This window comes from Triticum aestivum, chromosome 1B (genome assembly GCF_018294505.1).
Source record: "Triticum aestivum cultivar Chinese Spring chromosome 1B, IWGSC CS RefSeq v2.1, whole genome shotgun sequence".
In the NCBI taxonomy this organism is placed as follows: domain Eukaryota; kingdom Viridiplantae; phylum Streptophyta; class Magnoliopsida; order Poales; family Poaceae; genus Triticum; species Triticum aestivum.
This window is the reverse complement of record NC_057795.1, coordinates 323,865,634-323,885,007: the sequence shown is the minus strand read 5'-3', so window position 1 is coordinate 323,885,007 and position 19,374 is coordinate 323,865,634. Positions and strand designations below refer to the sequence as shown.

At 45.8% G+C, this 19,374-nt stretch overlaps 3 protein-coding genes across 4 annotated transcripts; 1 reads left to right on the top strand and 2 right to left on the bottom strand.

Annotated features, from left to right (window-relative positions):
- The first annotated feature begins 902 nt into the window (after positions 1–902).
- Positions 903–3,152, top strand: LOC123121829 (type III polyketide synthase A). Its single transcript, XM_044541898.1, has 2 exons — positions 903–1,178; positions 1,940–3,152. Exons 1-2 carry the CDS (start codon positions 980–982, stop codon positions 2,911–2,913), a joined length of 1,173 nt encoding a protein of 390 aa, XP_044397833.1. The 5' UTR covers positions 903–979; the 3' UTR covers positions 2,914–3,152.
- A 142-nt stretch (positions 3,153–3,294) lies between these two features.
- LOC123121818 (pentatricopeptide repeat-containing protein At1g61870, mitochondrial) lies at positions 3,295–4,966 on the bottom strand. The gene has a single exon (XM_044541888.1). It carries the CDS (start codon positions 4,926–4,928, stop codon positions 3,648–3,650), a length of 1,281 nt encoding a protein of 426 aa, XP_044397823.1. The 5' UTR covers positions 4,929–4,966; the 3' UTR covers positions 3,295–3,647.
- A 773-nt stretch (positions 4,967–5,739) lies between these two features.
- LOC123121808 (pre-mRNA-processing protein 40C) lies at positions 5,740–16,224 on the bottom strand. 2 transcript variants are annotated; one of them, XM_044541874.1, is made up of 16 exons: positions 15,751–16,224; positions 14,718–14,864; positions 14,410–14,604; positions 13,758–14,289; positions 13,529–13,668; positions 13,381–13,418; positions 12,387–12,465; positions 11,801–12,268; positions 11,414–11,497; positions 9,565–9,705; positions 9,329–9,435; positions 9,108–9,219; positions 7,319–7,462; positions 7,091–7,237; positions 6,665–6,787; positions 5,740–6,286 (listed from the first exon to the last, which is right to left on the bottom strand). In XM_044541874.1, exons 1-16 carry the CDS (start codon positions 16,135–16,137, stop codon positions 5,990–5,992), a joined length of 3,141 nt encoding a protein of 1,046 aa, XP_044397809.1. In that variant the 5' UTR covers positions 16,138–16,224; the 3' UTR covers positions 5,740–5,989. The 2 variants fall into 2 exon arrangements, with proteins under 2 accessions (XP_044397809.1, XP_044397812.1); XM_044541877.1 differs by having other exon boundaries at positions 14,741–14,864; positions 15,751–15,987.
- Positions 16,225–19,374: the final 3,150 nt, after the last annotated feature.

Here is a 19,374-nt window from a genome sequence, read left to right as displayed (position 1 = left end):
GATATATTACTCACCACAACTGGGCCTCGGTCCTGGTCGTGTCGAGCAAACCGGCGATGTGCAACAGAAGGTCACGAGCACATAGAGAATATCGCCGAAGATAACAAACGGAAGCATGCAGATGCAGTTTAACAGGCGGCCATGTTGGAGTGACCCAACAATTCTCCCTCATCTTTGCAGTTTTTCAAGCCAATGCTGGCTGTGCCGCTTGGTCCAGGCCGCACGCACGGTGTGGGCAAGGATTCATCGGAGCCAGGGAGCCATGCCGCGAGGCCGCGGGCACGGGCTTGGGTTGGGGGCGTGCCAAAAGCCACGCCGAGTGTGTGCATATAACAATCCTGGCACGGTGGCAGAAGTTGTGGACAGACTGCATATTAGGCGTCCCAGGCACAAGCAGCAACAGAAGAGAACCTCCAGGTTTCAGCTCCAAAACCTTGTAGTGATGTTGAAAACTGACAATTTCTAAGAAACATTATACCCACCTAAGAGAAGTGGAGAGACACAGCTCAGTGCTCATACTAACAAACTGTAACCACATTTCACGAGCAAGTGTGTCTGCCTGCCCACAGACTCCAGCATCAACCACGTTTCAGGTAAACAAACAAGCATGAGACATTTTTACAACAGGGCATGGGGTCACATGAAAAAAGATCACACCGAATAGATGGGCAAAAACTATGGGCGAGCCAAAGAAGGGGGTGAGAGGAACGAACCTTCGCCGAGCCGCCCTTCCACAAAAACTGGAAGAAAACCAGATGACCAGTCCACAACCTACCATCCTTTTCGGTTTTCACTCACACCGTCGTTCCCTCAGGCCTAACACCAAACAACCCGTTCCCTGCAAGCCTGAACCCAAACAGCCCCATGGCGAGCATCCCCTATTAAAGCAGCACGCCCATCACGCACACAGCGAAATCACAGGAGCGGAGAACTTGTAAGCCTGAAACGGAAGCAAGCAAGGAGCGCCTGTGAGGCAGCGATGTCTGGCCTTGGTGGACTCGGGAGCGTCGGCGGGGGCAGCAACGGCAGAAGCCATGGCTCGGGGGGCAAGGCCAAGCTGCTCGCGCTCGGCAAGGGTCTCCCTGAGCAAGTTCTACCCCAGGAGAAGCTCGTCGAGACCTACCTCCAGGACACCAGCTGCGACGATCCCGCCACCAGGGCCAAGCTCGAGCGCCTCTGTGAGTTCCCTTCCTTCATGTCATCTGCAGTTTTACATACCTGCTTCTCGGGCTGAGGCATTTAAGTTGGCAACAATAGTTGGCTCTCCTTAAAGAGATCACTGGCAACAGTGAGTTGTAATAAGGTTGCCATCTGGTTGTAACATCTTAGTGTACAGAATCTACCATGCTTTAGTTTAACTATCAGTTATCATAGGTGCAAAGTGCAATTAGTACAATGGGAAAGACAATCAATCTCCACTCAGTAAATAAATAAAATGTTCACATGGTCATTAGTACTAAATCCCGGTCACAGTTTAGGTTAAGAAAATCAGCAGTATCTAAACTATTTTACAGTATAAATCATGTGTAAAATGGAATTAGTGTGATGAGAAACACAACAAAATGCCACCTAGAAACAAAATTCCACAAGAAAAGACTAGGAGAACTCTCCTACGGTCATTCACCGCTCAAAAAAAAATCCACCTAGAAACAACATGCATGCACAACTAGAATTATTACTCTCCAATTGTAATTATTTTTTGCTCTAGGAGAAACACCCCCTCAAATAAGAACACTAGAACACCATTTATTTTCCTCCTTCTGTTTGTGGTGAGGGCTAAGCAAATAAGAGTTAATAGTACATAATCACAAACTATAAACTATACTTATTTGTTATTTGAACTAAAACCACGTCACTTATTTCCGAATGGAGGGAGTAGTAATTTGCATCAGTCCCTCCAATGTATGTATAATGGTTCCCCTGTGATTTGATTTGACAGGCAAGACCACAACAGTGAGGACAAGGTACACTGTCATGTCGAAGGAGCTCCTGGATGAACACCCAGAATTGAAGACAGAAGGCACTCCAACATTGACACCACGGCTTGACATCTGCAATGCCGCGGTGCTTGAACTTGGTGCTGCTGCAGCTCGTGCCGCCCTTGGTGAGTGGGGCCGTCCAGCAGCTGATATTACCCACCTGGTCTACATCTCCTCCAGCGAGCTTCGCCTCCCGGGGGGTGATCTTTTCCTGGCAACCCGCCTTGGCCTCTCTCCAAACACAGTGCGCACATCCCTTCTCTTCCTTGGCTGCTCAGGTGGTGCTGCCGCCCTCCGCACTGCCAAGGACATTGCAGAGAACAACCCAGGGAGCCGTGTCCTTGTAATAGCGGCGGAGACAACTGTGTTGGGCTTCCGGCCGCCAAGCCCTGATCGTCCTTATGACCTTGTTGGTGCTGCTCTGTTTGGTGATGGTGCATCAGCTGCAATTATTGGAGCAAGCCCTATCAAAGCAGAAGAGGATCCTTTCTTGGAGCTTGAGTTCTCAACCCAGGAGTTCCTACCAGGGACAGACAAGGTAATTGATGGCAAGATCTCAGAGGAAGGGATTAACTTCAAACTGGGGCGTGATTTGCCTGAAAAGATTGAAAGCCGCATAGAAGGCTTCTGCAGGATACTCATGGACAAGGTTGGGATAAAGGAATTCAATGATGTATTTTGGGCTGTGCATCCTGGTGGACCAGCAATATTGAACAGGCTGGAGGTTTGTCTTGAACTTGAGCCAGGTAAACTCAAGATCAGTAGAAAGGCCCTGATGAACTATGGGAATGTGAGCAGCAACACAGTCTTCTATGTGCTGGAGTATTTGAGGGATGAATTGAAGAAAGGGGCAATAAGGGAAGAGTGGGGATTGATCTTGGCTTTTGGCCCAGGCATCACATTTGAAGGAATGCTAGTTCGGGGCACTAACTGAAATCGAAGGAGATCCAAGTAGGTTACTACCAGATACATGGAAAGATCACAAACAAGCTTTACATGGCACAGTAGCATTTCACAATTATAATTATACAGTGTAAGGATAGCACTTCGCGACTATAATTATATACTCTAAGAATATCATAAGCATAGCGTCTTGATGATTTCTGTTCACTACATACTCAGTACTTTGTAATTTTATGCTTTATGCTATCAATTATGAAACAATGTCGGTTACTCAAGTTTGTTCCCAAGACTGTATAAGCTGTGATTTTTTTTTTAATCTGTGCTGGTTATACAATGTACAAGTGCATGAGCAAACTAATACTGGTACAACTACCTTCCTCTCAGAAGGAAAAAGAAGCAGAACAACTGAGGCTTGAAACATACCATTATCATAAAACTATTCTGAATTATACTAAGCAAACGGTTACAGTGATAGGATAGTAGATAGTATCATGATCCCCTTAGCACTTCAACAATGTAATATCTTTTTAAGTATTACCAAAAGGCAACAAAATAGAAGAAGCTCTTACAGAAAAGGGATTACGAAATGGCACTGACCATTCTGCCTTATAGAGACATTACACTCTGATCTAACTATTGGACCTTGAAAGATAGGCCCATGAAGACAATACTAGAACCCATGTGAATGCCCTTCTTGTTCATCAACGTTATTCAAAGGCCAAAACACTTGAATAAATCAGAACTGACTTGCATGCCTCCAACAAATCATGGATCTGAACTTGGTGCTCCCTCTTCAAGAGATAACTCACCAGCAATCTTCTCCCAAGCAACTTTAGCATCCCCTTTCACAAGAAAGTTCATCTTGGCAACAACACCCTTCGCCTCTGCAGACCTCCCTCCCTTGACCAACCCCTCGACTAAACCCTTGACAGCCTCAAATGATGGGGCTGCCTTCATTGCAAAGCAGCTGTTACAAAGCCACAGTGCATCATCAAGCCTTTCCTTCTCTACCAAACTCTTAAACAGCAGGACATATGTCTGGGAGTGCACCGACACTCCCAAGTCACTCCTCCCTTCCCGCCTCTTCATCACCTTCATCCTCTTGAATACTCGCATGGCGGCCCCGACATTCCCCTCCTTGCAGTAGCCCTGCACAAGCGCATTGTAAGTAACGTAATTGGGCAGCACGCCTTTTGACTCCATCACATCGAGCAGCTCCTCGCCCTTGAAGGTTTCCCCCTTCCTTGCAAACCAACGCATCCGGCAATTGTACGTGACGACATTAGGCTCCAGCTTGTTCTCATTGATTTCCTTGAGCAGCTTCTCAAACTCCTCGGCATCGTCCTGCTCAGAGAACCCAGCGAGGAGAGTATTGTAGGATATGATGTCCGGGGGCGGGCGATGCTTAAACTTCTTCTTGGCCATTTCGTTGAGCAGCTTGCGGGCGGCCGGGAGCTCAGAGCTCTTGACCAGAGCGTGGAGGAGCACGTTGTGGGAGGCGCAGCCAGGGGCGACGCCGAGAGAGGACTCGGCGGATTTGAAGGTTGACTTGAGGTCGTCGATGCGCCCCGCGCGTAGAAGCGCGGAGAGGAGGGCGGAGAGGGAGACATCGGAGCGGGCGGCGGGGGCGGAGGAGGAGAAGGCGCGGACGGCGTCGTCCGGGCCCGGGAAAAGGGAGAGGGCGCGAGCGAGGAGGCCGGGGGAGACCGGGGCGGAGGCGAGGAGCTGGTCGAGGAGGGAGGCGGCGAGGTCGGGGCGGTGGAGGCGGTCGAGGCGGGAGGCGGCGAGGGAGAAGAGGTCGCGCGAGGTGTGGAGACGGTGGTAGTCGGGGCTGGAGAGCGCGGAGGCGACGAGGGAGTGGACGCGGTCCGGGTCGGTCTCCGCGCGGACGGCGAGCTGGAGATCGATGATGGAGGCGCGGGCCGCCGCGCGGGCGGGGCCGAAGGCTGGCGAAGGATCGACGTCCGGGAGCGCGGAGAAGCGGCGGAGGAGGTGGGCGGAGACGGCGGAAGGGTGGGGGTGGCGGCGGCGCAGGAGGGACGCCATGGTGATTGGTGAGTGAGCACGGGGTTTGCGAGGGTTTGGGCCTTGTGTGTTTGAGGGGACTTTCCCTTTCTGCTGCGGAAGTTTGCACAACTGCTACAGTCTGCTTCCCTGTAGCACTAGTCCATTTCGCCAAAAATCCTATGAAGGCCTCCTACTCTCTCCATTTTGGTTAACCTGAAATTGTTCTTAAAAAACCCTAAAACTGAACTTAAATAAGAACCCTATTAGATTGATCATCGTTGTTTTAAATCCGAGCAGCAGGGTTACGAATTTCAGATATTTTGACAGCCGACGACCCATTTCATTACTTGCATAAACCACAGCGATTGGTGAAGTGTTTTCTTTTGTTCAAAATGATTTTGGAACTTTCCGCAAAAAAAATGATTTTGGAACGAAGGAATAGTTTGTTCAAAATTTCTTGATCATTTGTTTAGTAGCCAATTGTGCGCTTATTTAAAATTTCTATTAGATGAGCTATTGTTCGACCAAAATGTTTGAGGAATACAAACATGAGAATGCGATCATGCCCCACGGGTATTTTCTTTAGTTCATGCATATTTCTTTTCTTTTATGTGGTTTTATGAATTCACGTGTGAAGTAGAAAAACAGTTTCCTCGTCGTTTTTTGTTTTGAAACTCCTCGCTGCTCCTGCACTATGCTTCATTTGTATGGTGCAGGTGCGCATGGTTACAGCCTTACAGGTGAAGTCTGCTGTCTCCGGCTCCTTTGCAAGAGCAGGCCAACAATTTGCTTCATGTGAAACGAAATGGCACATTAACATGGCATTCTTTTGGGAAGACAACTCGATGTATTTCATCAACATTAGAAATTTATTCTTTCACAACAACAAAAAATCTGTAGGTAACCATATGGCAACAGCCAACAATGTGACATGGCTACATAAAATGGCACCAGGAAGGGGGTTGCAGAACAGTTGAGCTCTTGCTATCAAAACTGGTGATGAGAACTCAAGACCACTTTGTTACACAGACAAGGGGTCCTGAACAAACCCGACAAGAGGAATAACCAGGGAGGTATACAAGTGGATGTATTTCTACAAGTTACCTCCGCCTCGGCGGATCAAATGACCTGCGTTGTTGTCGTTGTTGTTGTCTGGCATTGGTATCCGGTTTCTCCGTGTCCGGCTGTTTGAGCTTTCTCACCATATCATCCGCATATCGCCACCAAATTGACTCTCGATCTTTGCTTGACACTTTGCTGTACCTTGGATCCGATCTTAGAAGGTCTTTTGCTTCGCTCCAAGAGATAACCAGAGTCTTTCCTCCTTCCGTTGTTCGAGTTGCTGCTTCTGGGGCAATTGCCTCAGACAGAAGTGCCCTGAAGTCACGGACACAACGCTGCGGGGAAATTATAGGAACATCAGGTCAGGTCAAAAGCATACCATAATTTGAGCATGCAAGCTCAGATGATACATATCACGGCCAAAATGCTACCACGTCTGCTTAAACAAAGAGGATATATTGAAGTAGCAGTGACCCAAGCATTGAAGCTCAAACAAAAATACATGAGATAATACCATCCATAAAGACTTCCATACAATAGTTCATGTGAATCTGCTGAATATTTTGGCAAATTCCTCTGTCAAAGAAAATGATTGGAACAGGCCAACAGGCTCAGAGCCCAAGAAGCAGACCCAGTAAGCAAGCAGCTAGCATACCAGAGAGTTAGAATTTTTATTACAGTAGCTACAAAGGACCACCATAGTAGGAATATACCTCATATAAGTCCTTGACATGTTCACGGAATAACTTCTCGGCCTCACCTTGGCCTAAGTCCGGATTTACAGCACGACCTTGCGGATCCTTCTCAAGTTTTGGTTTGGATTCAGTCCATGATGCCTATGGAACAAAAACAACATAGTTAATGTCAGTTTATATTTTGCAAAGAGGCAACATGCCAATAATCAAAAGTGAGTGTATCCTAATATATCAAAAGGAAGTCACTTAAGGAGCAAAAGAAACAGATCGGCTGAACGTAAAAAAAGTACTATGACAAGTACTCCCTCTGTAACGAAATATAAGAGCATTTAGATCACCAAAGTAGTGGGGATCTAAATGCTCTTATATTTCTTTACAGACGGAGTACTTAAGACCAAGAAGCATGTACAGTTAAATAAAGAATAAATAAGTCAACCAAATCACCTTTGGATCTTTTATAGTTTCAACAAGCAAAGCCTGATACGAAGACGTGGCATCTTTTCTTCGGATCTTCAATTTTACTCTCTCCATTTCCTGCTCTTCCCTTTCTTTCCTTTTGCGAGTTTCGCGTTCCCTCTCCCTTAATTTGGCCTAACAATTGATACCACAGTATGTGTGAAACCACACACGATAAATAAAGCATCGTACAGTTCATCAGCTAAGTTGACATACTTGTTCATCCACTTTGGCCTTTGCAGCTTGCTCCACTTCCCATTCAGCTGATTTAAGTTCTGCTATGTATTCATTAAAAGCATTCTCTCTCTCTTCGTGCTTTACAGCTATGTACCTTGGATCACTCCGGAAATTTTCTTTCACCTGTATGCAGTAGTATGATCCATGAAAGAAATGACAGATCAAAATTACATAAAATTGACAGATCAAAATCACATACTCCTACAACACTATACAAGTTTGACCCAAGTAAACAATCGGCTGTTTTATATGAAGTTCAGAAGGGAAGGGATTGTTGTAGGGTCACAATTGGTTCCCACCAGCTAAACACAGTGGTGTCATGCCATGTCAATGTAAACGCCGGAAAGATGAAACCTGTCCATGTGAAGATATATGGCCAACGTATCAAACAGACGATCATACTTCGGTAAAGCACATCCAGATGATTACCGGTTAGTGGTAACTAGAAAACAGGCATCAAAATGGCAACTTTAAATCACAAACTTTCACTAGACAATACGGCTCCCTGTGTCAGAGCCTCAGAGGCAGCTGTTTGACTTTGTCTATTGGTAGGTTTCAACTTTCCAGAAGAAATGGGCAAATCGACAAGTTACACAAATCGTGTTACAAAATATCATGAGTACACAATAATTTAAGTTTAGCAATAGGAGAACAAACCCATTACTGCTGTCAATATTAGAAGATAACAAAATGAAATAATGTCTCTTTAATCTAAAATTGATTCCTCGTCCTGGATCCAACTAAAAAAATCCTGGATCCACGTCATTCCAAACATAGCCAACTACCGTCCCCACTGGAACTGTCGTGTTTCTCCACTAACTATCGCGTCTAATCATGTGCTAAACCCTCAAACCGCCGCTTCACATCATACTACCTATACCTCTCACTGTTCTTTTGTTACACAAACGAGGAGCAATACTCAAATTTTCGTTGACGGTTCATCGATCTGCAGCTGCCACTTCTGTCAATATCGGAAGCCTTTGGGGCCGCGTGGGTAGGGTAGCACAGGGAAGAGCATCCAAGTGGCGATAGACACGGAGAAAGCCGTGCACATCTGTGCCTGGTTGTAGATGCCTTCAGATGCAAAGCCTGACCCTGCTGCTGCCGGCGAGTAACCCAAGGAAGGAAGATGGGGTATATTATGGAGATGTGCGGTTGTTCAAAAATGATGCATTGTTAAACATTACTCCCTCCGTCCCATATTATGGAGTACTATTTGGTTTCTGCCAGAATTCATCATATCTTGATGAAGCAATTTTCTAGCCCCCAACCAACATTCCCTTTATGAGGGACTGATTGAGCCTATGCAGTGTTCGCTGTACAGCCTTATTGATTGTGTTCAAGTCATATCTAATCCAAATATGCGAACATGTACTGTGCAACTTATGAGCAAATGCTTTGATTTAGCATATTATTATTATAACATACCCATCTCTCAAATTGCTTACTGACCAGTCGCTGCCTCAAGGAAAACACGGGAATAACTATCTTCACACAGAGAAGAAAGATAATAATATAGACTATCTTCATCACCATAACGTATTTTTTTTCTTAGTGTGGTAAAAGAAGAAAAAATGATGAGAGCACAAAATAACTGACTTCTTTTATTGCAATACAAATACAAATGTCTATACTAATCTGTAAGTGCACGTAACAGAATATCATCACAAGGCAGATTCTCATATTATCTTTACATAAATCAGACGTGCCTTCTTTGTCATTTAATCTTGACACGAGATATGTAGTGAAATGAGTACAAGGAACTTACTTTGGTCCAACGGCTAGTTGGGATTATATCTTTACATTCTCGAAGCATTGATTTGAAGTCAGTTATGACAGCATTTCGCGCTGATTGAACTTTCTCTTCAAGAGCCCTCACCCTGCTCAAACATTTGAAAATGTGTCAACTAAATGTTGATAACCCAATGATCTGATTTGAAAGATGGAACTGAAATTCAATAACATTAATATAAAAGTAGGCGGCCATACTTCTCCTTGAAAAGAGCCTCCCTTTCTTTTTTATCCAAGGCTGCAAATCTTGGGTCAGCACCCCATTTTCTTTCGAAATCCTGGTAACCTGTTTTCGAATCGATGCCCTGCAATTTATGTATTAAGGCATGACATTCAAGAAAGCAGCAATTGCAAAAATAAGCAGCCATCGGATGCCCTAATTTAAAGGAAAACCTCAAGTAACTTGTAAAATGAATTAATAGCAATTAGTGAACCTCAGATGCTTCTTCTAATAGCTGTTTATATGCCTCAACGGCGGCCTTCTGAGCAGCTCTCTTCTCTTTTCGTTCCTCGTCAGCACGTGTCCGAACAAAGTGGTCAAATATAGCCCGTCTAGTCGAGTGACTTGGAATAGCCTGTAGTGGGGCAACCTACAGTTAGTATCATTCGAATATAGAATTACTGCTGTAAAGCTAATAGTAGCAGCAGGCAAACCAAAAGAAAATATATTTGTACTCCCTCCGTTCCATAATTCTTGTCGAACTAAAACCACGACAAGAATTATGGAACAGAGGGAGCGCCTTACTACAGTAATAAGCATTATAAAGTAAGTTTCATGTATTTCATGTATGACGAGTAATCACTACTTCTACTTAAGCAGGAAGAAATACAATTTAGGGCCTACTTTGGAAAAGGGCAAATTTAGGGCTTCTTTGATTCAACGGAATTCTAAACGGTTTTTTAAGGATTGAAATCCTTTGGAATTTTTCCTGCGTTTGTCCTTTGATTCATAGGATTGAATTCCATCGGATTTTCTTCCTATGGAATCTTATGTACTACATTTCATAGGAAATCTAACATCCACTCCAACCTCTTTTTACAATTCCTTCACTTTTCCTGCGAAATCAAACACTCCTTGCTACTCCTACAGGATTCAAGTGGTCATGCCATTCCAAATCTATATTTTTCCTATTCCCATGTTTTCAAAATCCCGTGAATCAAAGAGGCCCTTAGTGTGATCCTTTCTGAACATACAGTGTAGCAATCAGCTAATCATAATTGATGTACACCAACATGAGGTTTTGCTTGGAGCCTTGGATACACATAACCAGGATTAGAAAAACAGAGCATAAATGGGCAGTTTGGCATTTGCTATGCTGTGCAGCATTGAGCTGCTGAATTTAGTTACTTATGCAGAATCTTTCCTGATTCGAGTAAACTTATTGTTATGGCTCTAAAGAAGAGGTTACCACAACCAAAAGTAGTAACACAGAAGCTACTTAAAGATAAACCAGAACCACAAGCACACAGAACACAGATTCTCTAAATGAGTAATCGCTGTAATTTGAACACAGATCACAATGAACTAGGTTCGTCAGTTTTTTTCCAGTTAGAAGGACAGGAGTTAGCCTCGAACAGCAGATACTTATAAGGACACTTTAGAGTTTACCTTTAATTGCAATCACAGTAAATCTACAGACATAACCACCAATTACAGTATCAATTCAATTACAGAAAGAAGGCACTGACTTTGCATCATTGAAACTTGAACCAAGTTGGATAGCTACGGTTATTTATTTTGTTAGGATTAGGAAACTACATCACTGCCTTGAAAGGGGAACACCTGGTGCAGAAGGAACAAAGAAACAAAAAGACCCTTGAGATCATTGGTCAGCATTCACTTTGTTATCCTTGTGACAAATGATAAGTCAAGATATGTTCAGGCTCACTCTGGCCTTCGGCCAAGAATAAACAGAAAAGCATATCAACGGTTAGGTGTAATGTTATTCTCAATATTCAGTCATGCAGAAAATCCAACAGTCCATTTAAAAGTTTCTAGTATTTCAATGAAAACCATCTGAATCAAAACTTCTCTTTGTGCACTATGTGGGAGCTCTCCTCTTTCATACTACTATAGCACTCGGCAATCAGAACTCTACGCATAAACTACTTGGAAGAAAGATGATGCACCCATACAAGTAGAAATCAACTACGAAGAATCCTACATGGAGAGGGAGTGTCCCTGTTGGCCACACAAATGATAGTATGGAAGCAGGAGTACGGTCACAAACTTGGCAAACCTTAAAGATCTCATGAAAGGCTATAATGACCAATTTCACAAACCTTAAATCGTGAATCGAATACTATTTTTGGCAGTTCCTTCTCCCACTTTGAAAATGGTGCTACTCCTCGTTCCTTTAGCATTTTCTGTGAAAGTTAAAAATGCATCCATGTCATGTTATTACTTCACAGCACCAACAAAAATCAGCAAGTTCCATAAATAAACAATTTGCATTTAGTTATCTTGGTTCCAAATAACATAAAGTAGACAAAATTTCGCGTTGCCAAAAAAACCATGAAATAGCATATGGTTACATAATACAAACGAATTGAAAAGGCATCAAAGTTCATTGTCTTAAACTAGCATTTCAGGGGAAACCAGATCTTGTGTAGGAGAAAAAAGCTCCCTCGACATCTATTCTGAAATTCAAAATAACATCATAAAATTACCTTAAACTCACGAATACAATCCTCTTTACTTGGTCCATGTTCCTCATCATCTGAATCTGAAGAGGAATCTGACATATTTTCATTGCCATTGTTATCCTTTGATTTCTCACCATTTTTTGAACCTTGCTGTTCCTTAGGTGCACCATCAGCTGGTTTAGATCCATTCAACTCAGATGCACTAGATGAAGGAGTAGCAAGAGGAGAGGACACACTGAAAGCACCAGCGTCCTGCAATTTCTTCTTTATCAAATCCAAAGCAGAAGGCGATGCAGGGGCAACTGTTTGCCGAAGTGGCAACGAATCACGGCCACCTGTCTGTATGGCAGGAGTACTTATTTCACCACTCGCCTCTCCCTTATTTGCTACTGTGCCAGCATCCTGCAGTGAAGTTGAACTTCCTTTCAAGTTGCCAGAATCAGCATTCTTGTTGAGTTCAGCCACCTCTGGCGGAAGTTGCCAGCTGCTAACCTGTTCAGCATCAGAATTAAGCCATATACTATAACAAATTCATGCGATACTGGAAGGCTACCCCACTAACCCAATGTAGTATATGTGCTGAGCTTCAAAACCATCATCAAGCACATACCTTTTGTTTATTGTCATAGTAATATTTCTTTCCATCACTTGTAGTTACTATGCTCCAGTCTGTGCCAGCAATTTTGTCCCTGACAAAGTGAAAAAAATGTAAGGTCCCTGAAACACTATTGGGCATGCACAGAAAAACAAATTGGCAATTTGGCATGTTTATTCAGGTGAAGAGCAAAAGACCAAAGAGGATAAAGACATTCATAACAATGGCAGCTTCCAGAAATTTACATGCATGTTTGGAACACACTAGAAAGCCATTCAATTATTACAGGAGTCTGCAAAAATTCATACATTCCTTGCAGGGCCTACATAGGGTTGGTCCTGACATGCAGAAGTGCATTTATGACAATATCTTAGATGGGTAGCATGGTACCAGCCATGGACAGGGGTGCATGGAAGCTTTGCTATCCATGTGCCAGAACCATGAGCTGGTTGCGAGATCTTATGGGTTTCACCTCTAGCCTACCCCAACTTGTTTGGGACTAAAGGCTTTGTTGTTGTTGTTGTTGTTGTTGTTGTTGTTGTTGTTGTTGGGTACTATGTTACCAATCTAGATGGACAGGAAAAGTTGTTCAACAACATCTCAAACATTGATATTCGTTGGATAATACTGCAATCATATTGAGCTGGAATACAACAAATAAAACATGTGAAATCATGCCAGATAATACAAGAAAACTAAATATCCTGCCTTGTGACGCCAATATCAAAATGTAAACAAGAGCAGGCTGGTCTTTTACACTACTCATAATTGCATTTTGTGGTTTATACTTTATACTATTTACCGATCGTCCCACATTTAACAAGATCTTATAATTAGTTGCTGTGCACATTACCATCCACAGGAAATTGTAGGTACAAGATGTTTTGTAAAGCGCCTAAGAGTATAGAAGTGGGACTGATCAAATTCAAGAAGGTTCTTACAACCCTCATATGCCAACATAAAATTAGCCAAAGTAGCACAGGGTAAAATGAGCAGTTGCGCAACATACCAAGAAGCTGGAACTGGTTGAGCTGCAACCTTCTCGAGCTATAGCAGAACAGGAAAAATGAGTTAGTTACGTTGTGGTGCTAAATTGCCATGCCACAGACTAGAATGAAGTTATATTACTTGATAAAGCTATTCTTCGGTGCAACTACCTCCCCCTTATAACCAAGTGGTCTTTGATAAGTTGACTCCCCTGTCAAGGCATTGTAATAATATAAAACACCGGCTTCTGTTTTGTGTGCAGACCATGTATCTGAATCCTGAACTCCGGCCGTACTTCTGTCCTCCAGCCCTTCAGCATTACACATAAATCATAAGAAGTGGAGAATTAACAGGAACACCAAGACTCAACACGAACATCATCTCCAGTAAAAAGAATACCTGTTGGATGTTGTTCAACTGAAGTATGAATGGACTGCACACATCCTGGATTTATGGATGGTTGTTCTTTGGGATCACCAGTTGTAATGCCTGGTGGTTGGATGTTGGGCAAGGATGTAGTCACAGAAGAAGTTCCAACCATTGGTGTACCAAGAGGTCCAAGAGAGCCCGGTGGATATGAATGGAAGGGAGCCTGCTGAAAGCCAGTAGGTTGTGGAGGATATCCCCATAAAGGTTGAGGTGGATTACCAGGCGCTGAAGGATAGGATGGATAAAACTGTTGCTGAGTTGCCCGTGGAACAGCACCTGGTGCAGCACCTGATGGCGATGTTTGAGGCAAAGATGGGGCTGGACCTGTAGGCCTCTGAAGGAGACTTGGTGGAGTTGACAAGTTTGAAGGACGTTGTCCAGGTGCAGAACCCCCAACAGCCCCAAATCCCTCAGGACGAGGTGGCAGTGACTGCACTGTATGGGGACTTACCTCTGGGGCACTTGGGGCATCCGACTTGGAAGCACCAACATCCAGGTTACCCTGTAATAATTCAAAAATATATTAGTGCCTCATTGACAAGATTCAAGCATATGGCAGCAAGCCAATCGAAGCATGCAGTACTAAAAAAAAAGCTGGAGGGCTCAGGGGTCAGGACTGTGCCTGCTGTGGGTTTGCACCATAAAGAATATTGGGCGTCCTGGGTGGCACTGGAAATGGCAACCGAATAGATGCAGGAGGATTTGGTGTCATAGGTCCAGGGAATGGTGCACCTGGGCGAGGCAATTGCCCAGGAGCAGGAGGTTGCAAGGATGCTGGTGGAGCAAACATAGGGACTTGGACAGCATGGTTTGTCCTCTGAAAGAAAATTGGCATTAAGTGTTAGTGCGTTACAGAAGAGGATCGGTTCATAAAAAACTAATAACAAGAACAATAGTAATGCTAGTAATAATAAAGCCATGAGAAATTACAGTGTCAAGTTGAAACTGCTGACCAGTAGGCAGGCTAGCATTGGCATGTGAGACTACATTATATGAGAAAGAAGGCCTGTTCCCAAAATACTGCCGTGGAGCTGGTGGCTGGAGAGCCGCTGGAGGCATTGGACGAGCCATCGGAGCCTGGAAAGGAAGAATGGTAAGAATACCAGTTATGATAATCTAAGTATCTAACTTGAACATCGTTGAGTTTTGCGGCGATCATAAGTTTAGGTGTCAATAGTCGAATTTCTTTTTACTCCTTTATTAGATGTTGCAGAAGCAGGATGCAAAAGCCATGTACGTTTAGTTCCATTAAGAATTTTCAGTTGACTAATCATGAAGGCTGTAGAAATGAAACATGCAGCAGGTTTATTACTGATTGAATAGGCTTCTAGGCATTCATATGAAAATTTCAGAATTCTTTATGCAAAGGTTCACGTCAGACGTCCGTGGACCGTGATAGAGAAAGGTAACCTATCTGTGTTTTCCGTCAGATGAAAAATCAAGCCAAAGAATGTTTTACCAAATGAAGGTCAAAAACAGTGTAGCAGGCATAACAATAAAGTTACAACATAATTATGCAACATAGTAACATACACCTAAAAGAACAATTGATTTGAAAAAAACTTGAATTAGGCATTCATGTTGAAGCTAACAGAAACAAACACATTATCCTTTTTTTAACCGGAGTGATATATGACCCTCTTGGCAGAAGGACTAAAGTAGGATTATATATGAGTTTAAAATTACTAAGTTCAGAGTGTCCCTACATAAACAATACAACGGACAGGCTTCTGCAATCAAAAATTGCATCGCATGTCAGCGGCTCGGCACCTATCATCAGAACTAACCAAAATATATTCCCCGGCAATGGTAGCACCATGTATCCTTTGAACAAAATTACAGCATTACATATGAGGATCATACACCAAAATGCATGAGAGAAACAATTTTCTTAAATGAACGTCTGTTAATAGTTAGGTTAAGCATATAAGCTGAAGAAAGGGATAGGATACTGATACTCTACCGGTGCGGAAGCTAGCTGCTGGTGGGCCAAACCGCTGCCCATATGCTGCGGGAGCGGCGCCCTGGGCAGAACGTTGTAAGAGAACGCGGGCGCCGGAGGCGACATGTACGCCGGCGAGCCAGCGAACTGCGGCCGCGGCGGCCCTGGAGCGGCAGTGGAGGCAGGGGAAGCAGGCGGCGGTGGCACTGCGGCATTGGAGGTGGAGGTCGGAGTGGGAGCGGGCGGGGCATCCCCAGCTGCCACCTCTTCCACCGCTGGGACCGCCGCGACGGCGCCAAGATCGGATGCTTCCTCTGGTTCCGCCACTGGGGCAGCTTCCACAGCCCGAGAAGGCTCGTCTGGCTGCGGGTGGGCAGCGTCGGAGGCGACCACCTCCGGCGTCGCCATGGGAGTAGAGTGTGGCCTAGGGTTTTGTGAGGCGAACGGGGCCGGACGGGGCGTTGCGAGAGAGAAGCAAACCAACGGAAGCGATGAAGAGAAAATTAGGAGTCCTCCTCGTCAGCGCTTTAAGCCAACTCCACCGCGCCACCTCAAACGTTTTGTCCGGATTCTATCCGTTTGGGTAGGGGTTTGGGGTCGTGTCCGGGCCTGTCCTGGGATGCGGTGGCCGCATCCATTGACCCATCCTGTCCGCGTATATTTCTTTGCAAGTCCTTAAATTTTTTTTATCATTCATTTTCGGTACATGACAATACATCATCACATTTTGACTAGTAAAACAAGGCCAAAGAAAACAAGAACCACAAGAATACATTTGAGAAGATACCCAACTTCCATAACTGCTCCCTTGAGTTGGGTTAGCGCCTTCTCGATGCACTCATTGTTGATCTGTGGAGGAGGCACGACGTTGCCCCCTCCTTTCTTTTTCAAGCCAGAAGTCGACGTTGCTTCCTCACACCTAGTATCGTGCCTTGTTGCTTCTTCGCACGTAGTATCGTGCCTAGACTCTAATCTAGCAACAAGTGCACTTGTCTCATCTAAAGCCTCTAGGCTAGCTAAAAGTGCACGAACATGCACTACATTTCGCTCTATCAACATATCGATGTACTCTTCTTCCCAATACCAAAACTTGCATCCGGTCTACACAATAAAACTTAAAGTTAGCACCACTAGTCTAATCCAAGAGCACAAACATGCACCGAAGCTAAAAGAGCACATACCCCATCGTTTAAGCACTTGACGAACACCCATCCGGGATGCTCCGGCATTGTAGACACGCGGCGCACAACCACCCTTGGGCAGTGGTCGCACTTGATGAGGGGCAACGGTGCGCCGACGAGCTTTTGGGCAAGCACCGAGCCCGGCCGGCCGCCATTCGCGTATCTGTCGGCGAACCCCCAACGGTGCAGATTCGAGCGGATAAAGGACGAGCCACTGCCTGCATGTGGCCTTGCGGCCCTACCAGGGCCTTCCGGCAAGGTGCCCGGCCAGTCCATGGCGCGGCCCGGCCTCCCACAGCCGGGCGAGCTCAAGACCGACCGGGTCCGCCCCAAATCCGGCCGGCGGGTGCGCAAACAAGGTGGTCGTGCTTGGGTAGCTCGGCGGCGACGAGAGGAAGGGGTTGGGCAAGCGCGCGTCCGAGGTGCACGGCTGCAATGGCAGCGGGCGACCGGCGGCGGCGAGGGGGAGAGAGGGGAAGAGTGTGGAAGAGTGGAGTGGATGCGGCCGAAGAAAGGAGGGGGCGGATAGAAAAAGGCCCGTCATGTGCCACCGACGGGCGGGCCAGGGAAGGACACGCGCAGACGACCGACGCGTCCGCGTGGTGTCCGTTTCACCCCAAAAGCGGCGCAAACTTGGTGAAAGGATCGATATGGTTGACTAGAGGGGGGGGTGAATAGGCAACTAACAATTTTTAAGCTTTTCTTTACCAAATTAAACTTCGCAACAAATAGGTTGTCTAGATATGCAACTAAGTGAGCAACCTATATGATGCAATAACAACTAGCACACAAGCAAGCAAGAGATGTAACAATAAGTAAGCTTGCAAAAGTAAAGGCACGAAATAACCAAGAGTGGAGACGGTGAAGACGAGGATGTGTTACCGGAGTTCCTTCCTTTTAAGGGGAAGTACGTCTCCGTTAGAGCGGTGTGGAGGCACAATGCTCCCCAAGAAGCCACTAGGGCCACCGTATTCTCCTCACGCCCTCACACGATGCGAGATGCCGTGATTCCACTATTGGTGCCGTTGAAGGCGGCGACCGAACCTTTACAAGCAAGGTTGGGGCAATCTCCACAACAATCGGAGGCTCCCAACAACAACAACACCACGAAGCTTCACCACAATGGAGTATGGCTTCGAGGTGACCTCAACCGTCTAGGGTGCTCAACACCCAAGAGTAACAAGATCCGCAAGGGATAAGTGGGGGAATCAAATATCCTTTGGTGGAAGTGTAGATCGGGCCCTTGTCACCCAATCCCGAGCAAATCAACAAGTTTGATTGGCTAGGGAGAGAGATCGAGCGAAAATGGAGCTTGAAGCAACAATGGAGCTTAGAGGTGGAAGAGGTAGTCAACTAGAGGTAGAAGACATCCCTTATATAGTCGGGGAAAAGATCCAACCGTTATCCACTAGTTCTGCCCGCGACTCACGGTACTACCGCTCTAAGGGAACGGTACTACCGCGACGACGCGCGGTACTACCGTGGGAGATCACGGTACTACCGTGGCAGCTGCACAGGCCGGAACAAGCCTGAGCTAGAAGCAGTACTACCGCTGGTGCGGTACTACCGCTCCCCCTTGCGGTACTACCGCAAGGCAGGAGGGTCACGGCCTGGGAAGGGCGCGGACGAAATAAATTTCATCCGTGTCAACTTCCGCAGAAACTAGGGTGGTGCAAAAACCCGACGCGGTACTACCGCCTGTAAGGCGCGGTACTACCGTGGTAGGCACGGATGTAAAAAATTACATCCGCGCCTACTACCGCGACGCAACGGTACTAGGCAGAAGGGCCACGGTACTACAACTCCAAAGGAGCGGTACTACCGTGAGCGCCCGCGGTACTACCGCGCAGGACGAGCGGTACTACCGTGGGTGGCGCGGATGTAAAAAATTACATCCGCCCCTACTACCGCACCGGAGCGGCACTAGGCCAGAGTGCGGCGGTACTACCGCACCAGAGGAGCGGTACTACCGTGAGGGGCGCGGATGTAAAAAATTACATCCGCCCCTACTACCGCACTGGAGCGGCACTAGGCCAAGGTACCGCGGTACTACCGCGCCAGAGGGGCGGTACTACCGTGACCTGTCGCGGTACTACTGCGTGTACTTGCGGTACTACCGCAAGTACAGCAGTAGTCGTCAGTTTTTCGCACAACAATGATAACGATGGGTAGCTCCAAAGTGCAAGGAAAGGAGGGGCAAGTGTACGTGTGATTCCACCCTACCTTTCCGACGCGGACCCCCTCTTAATAGTACGGCTCTCCTACGACTCAACTCCACCAAAGAGAAACGTAGAACAACGACGGCTTCACTAGTCTTCGAGGGGCACCGAATCATCTTGTGCCTAATGAAGAAGTATCTGTGGGACTCAAGGCACATGATTAGTCTGCACGAGTATTGTCATCAATCACCAAAACACTTAGGGATAAATATGCCCTTACAATCTCCCCCTTTTTGGTGTATTGA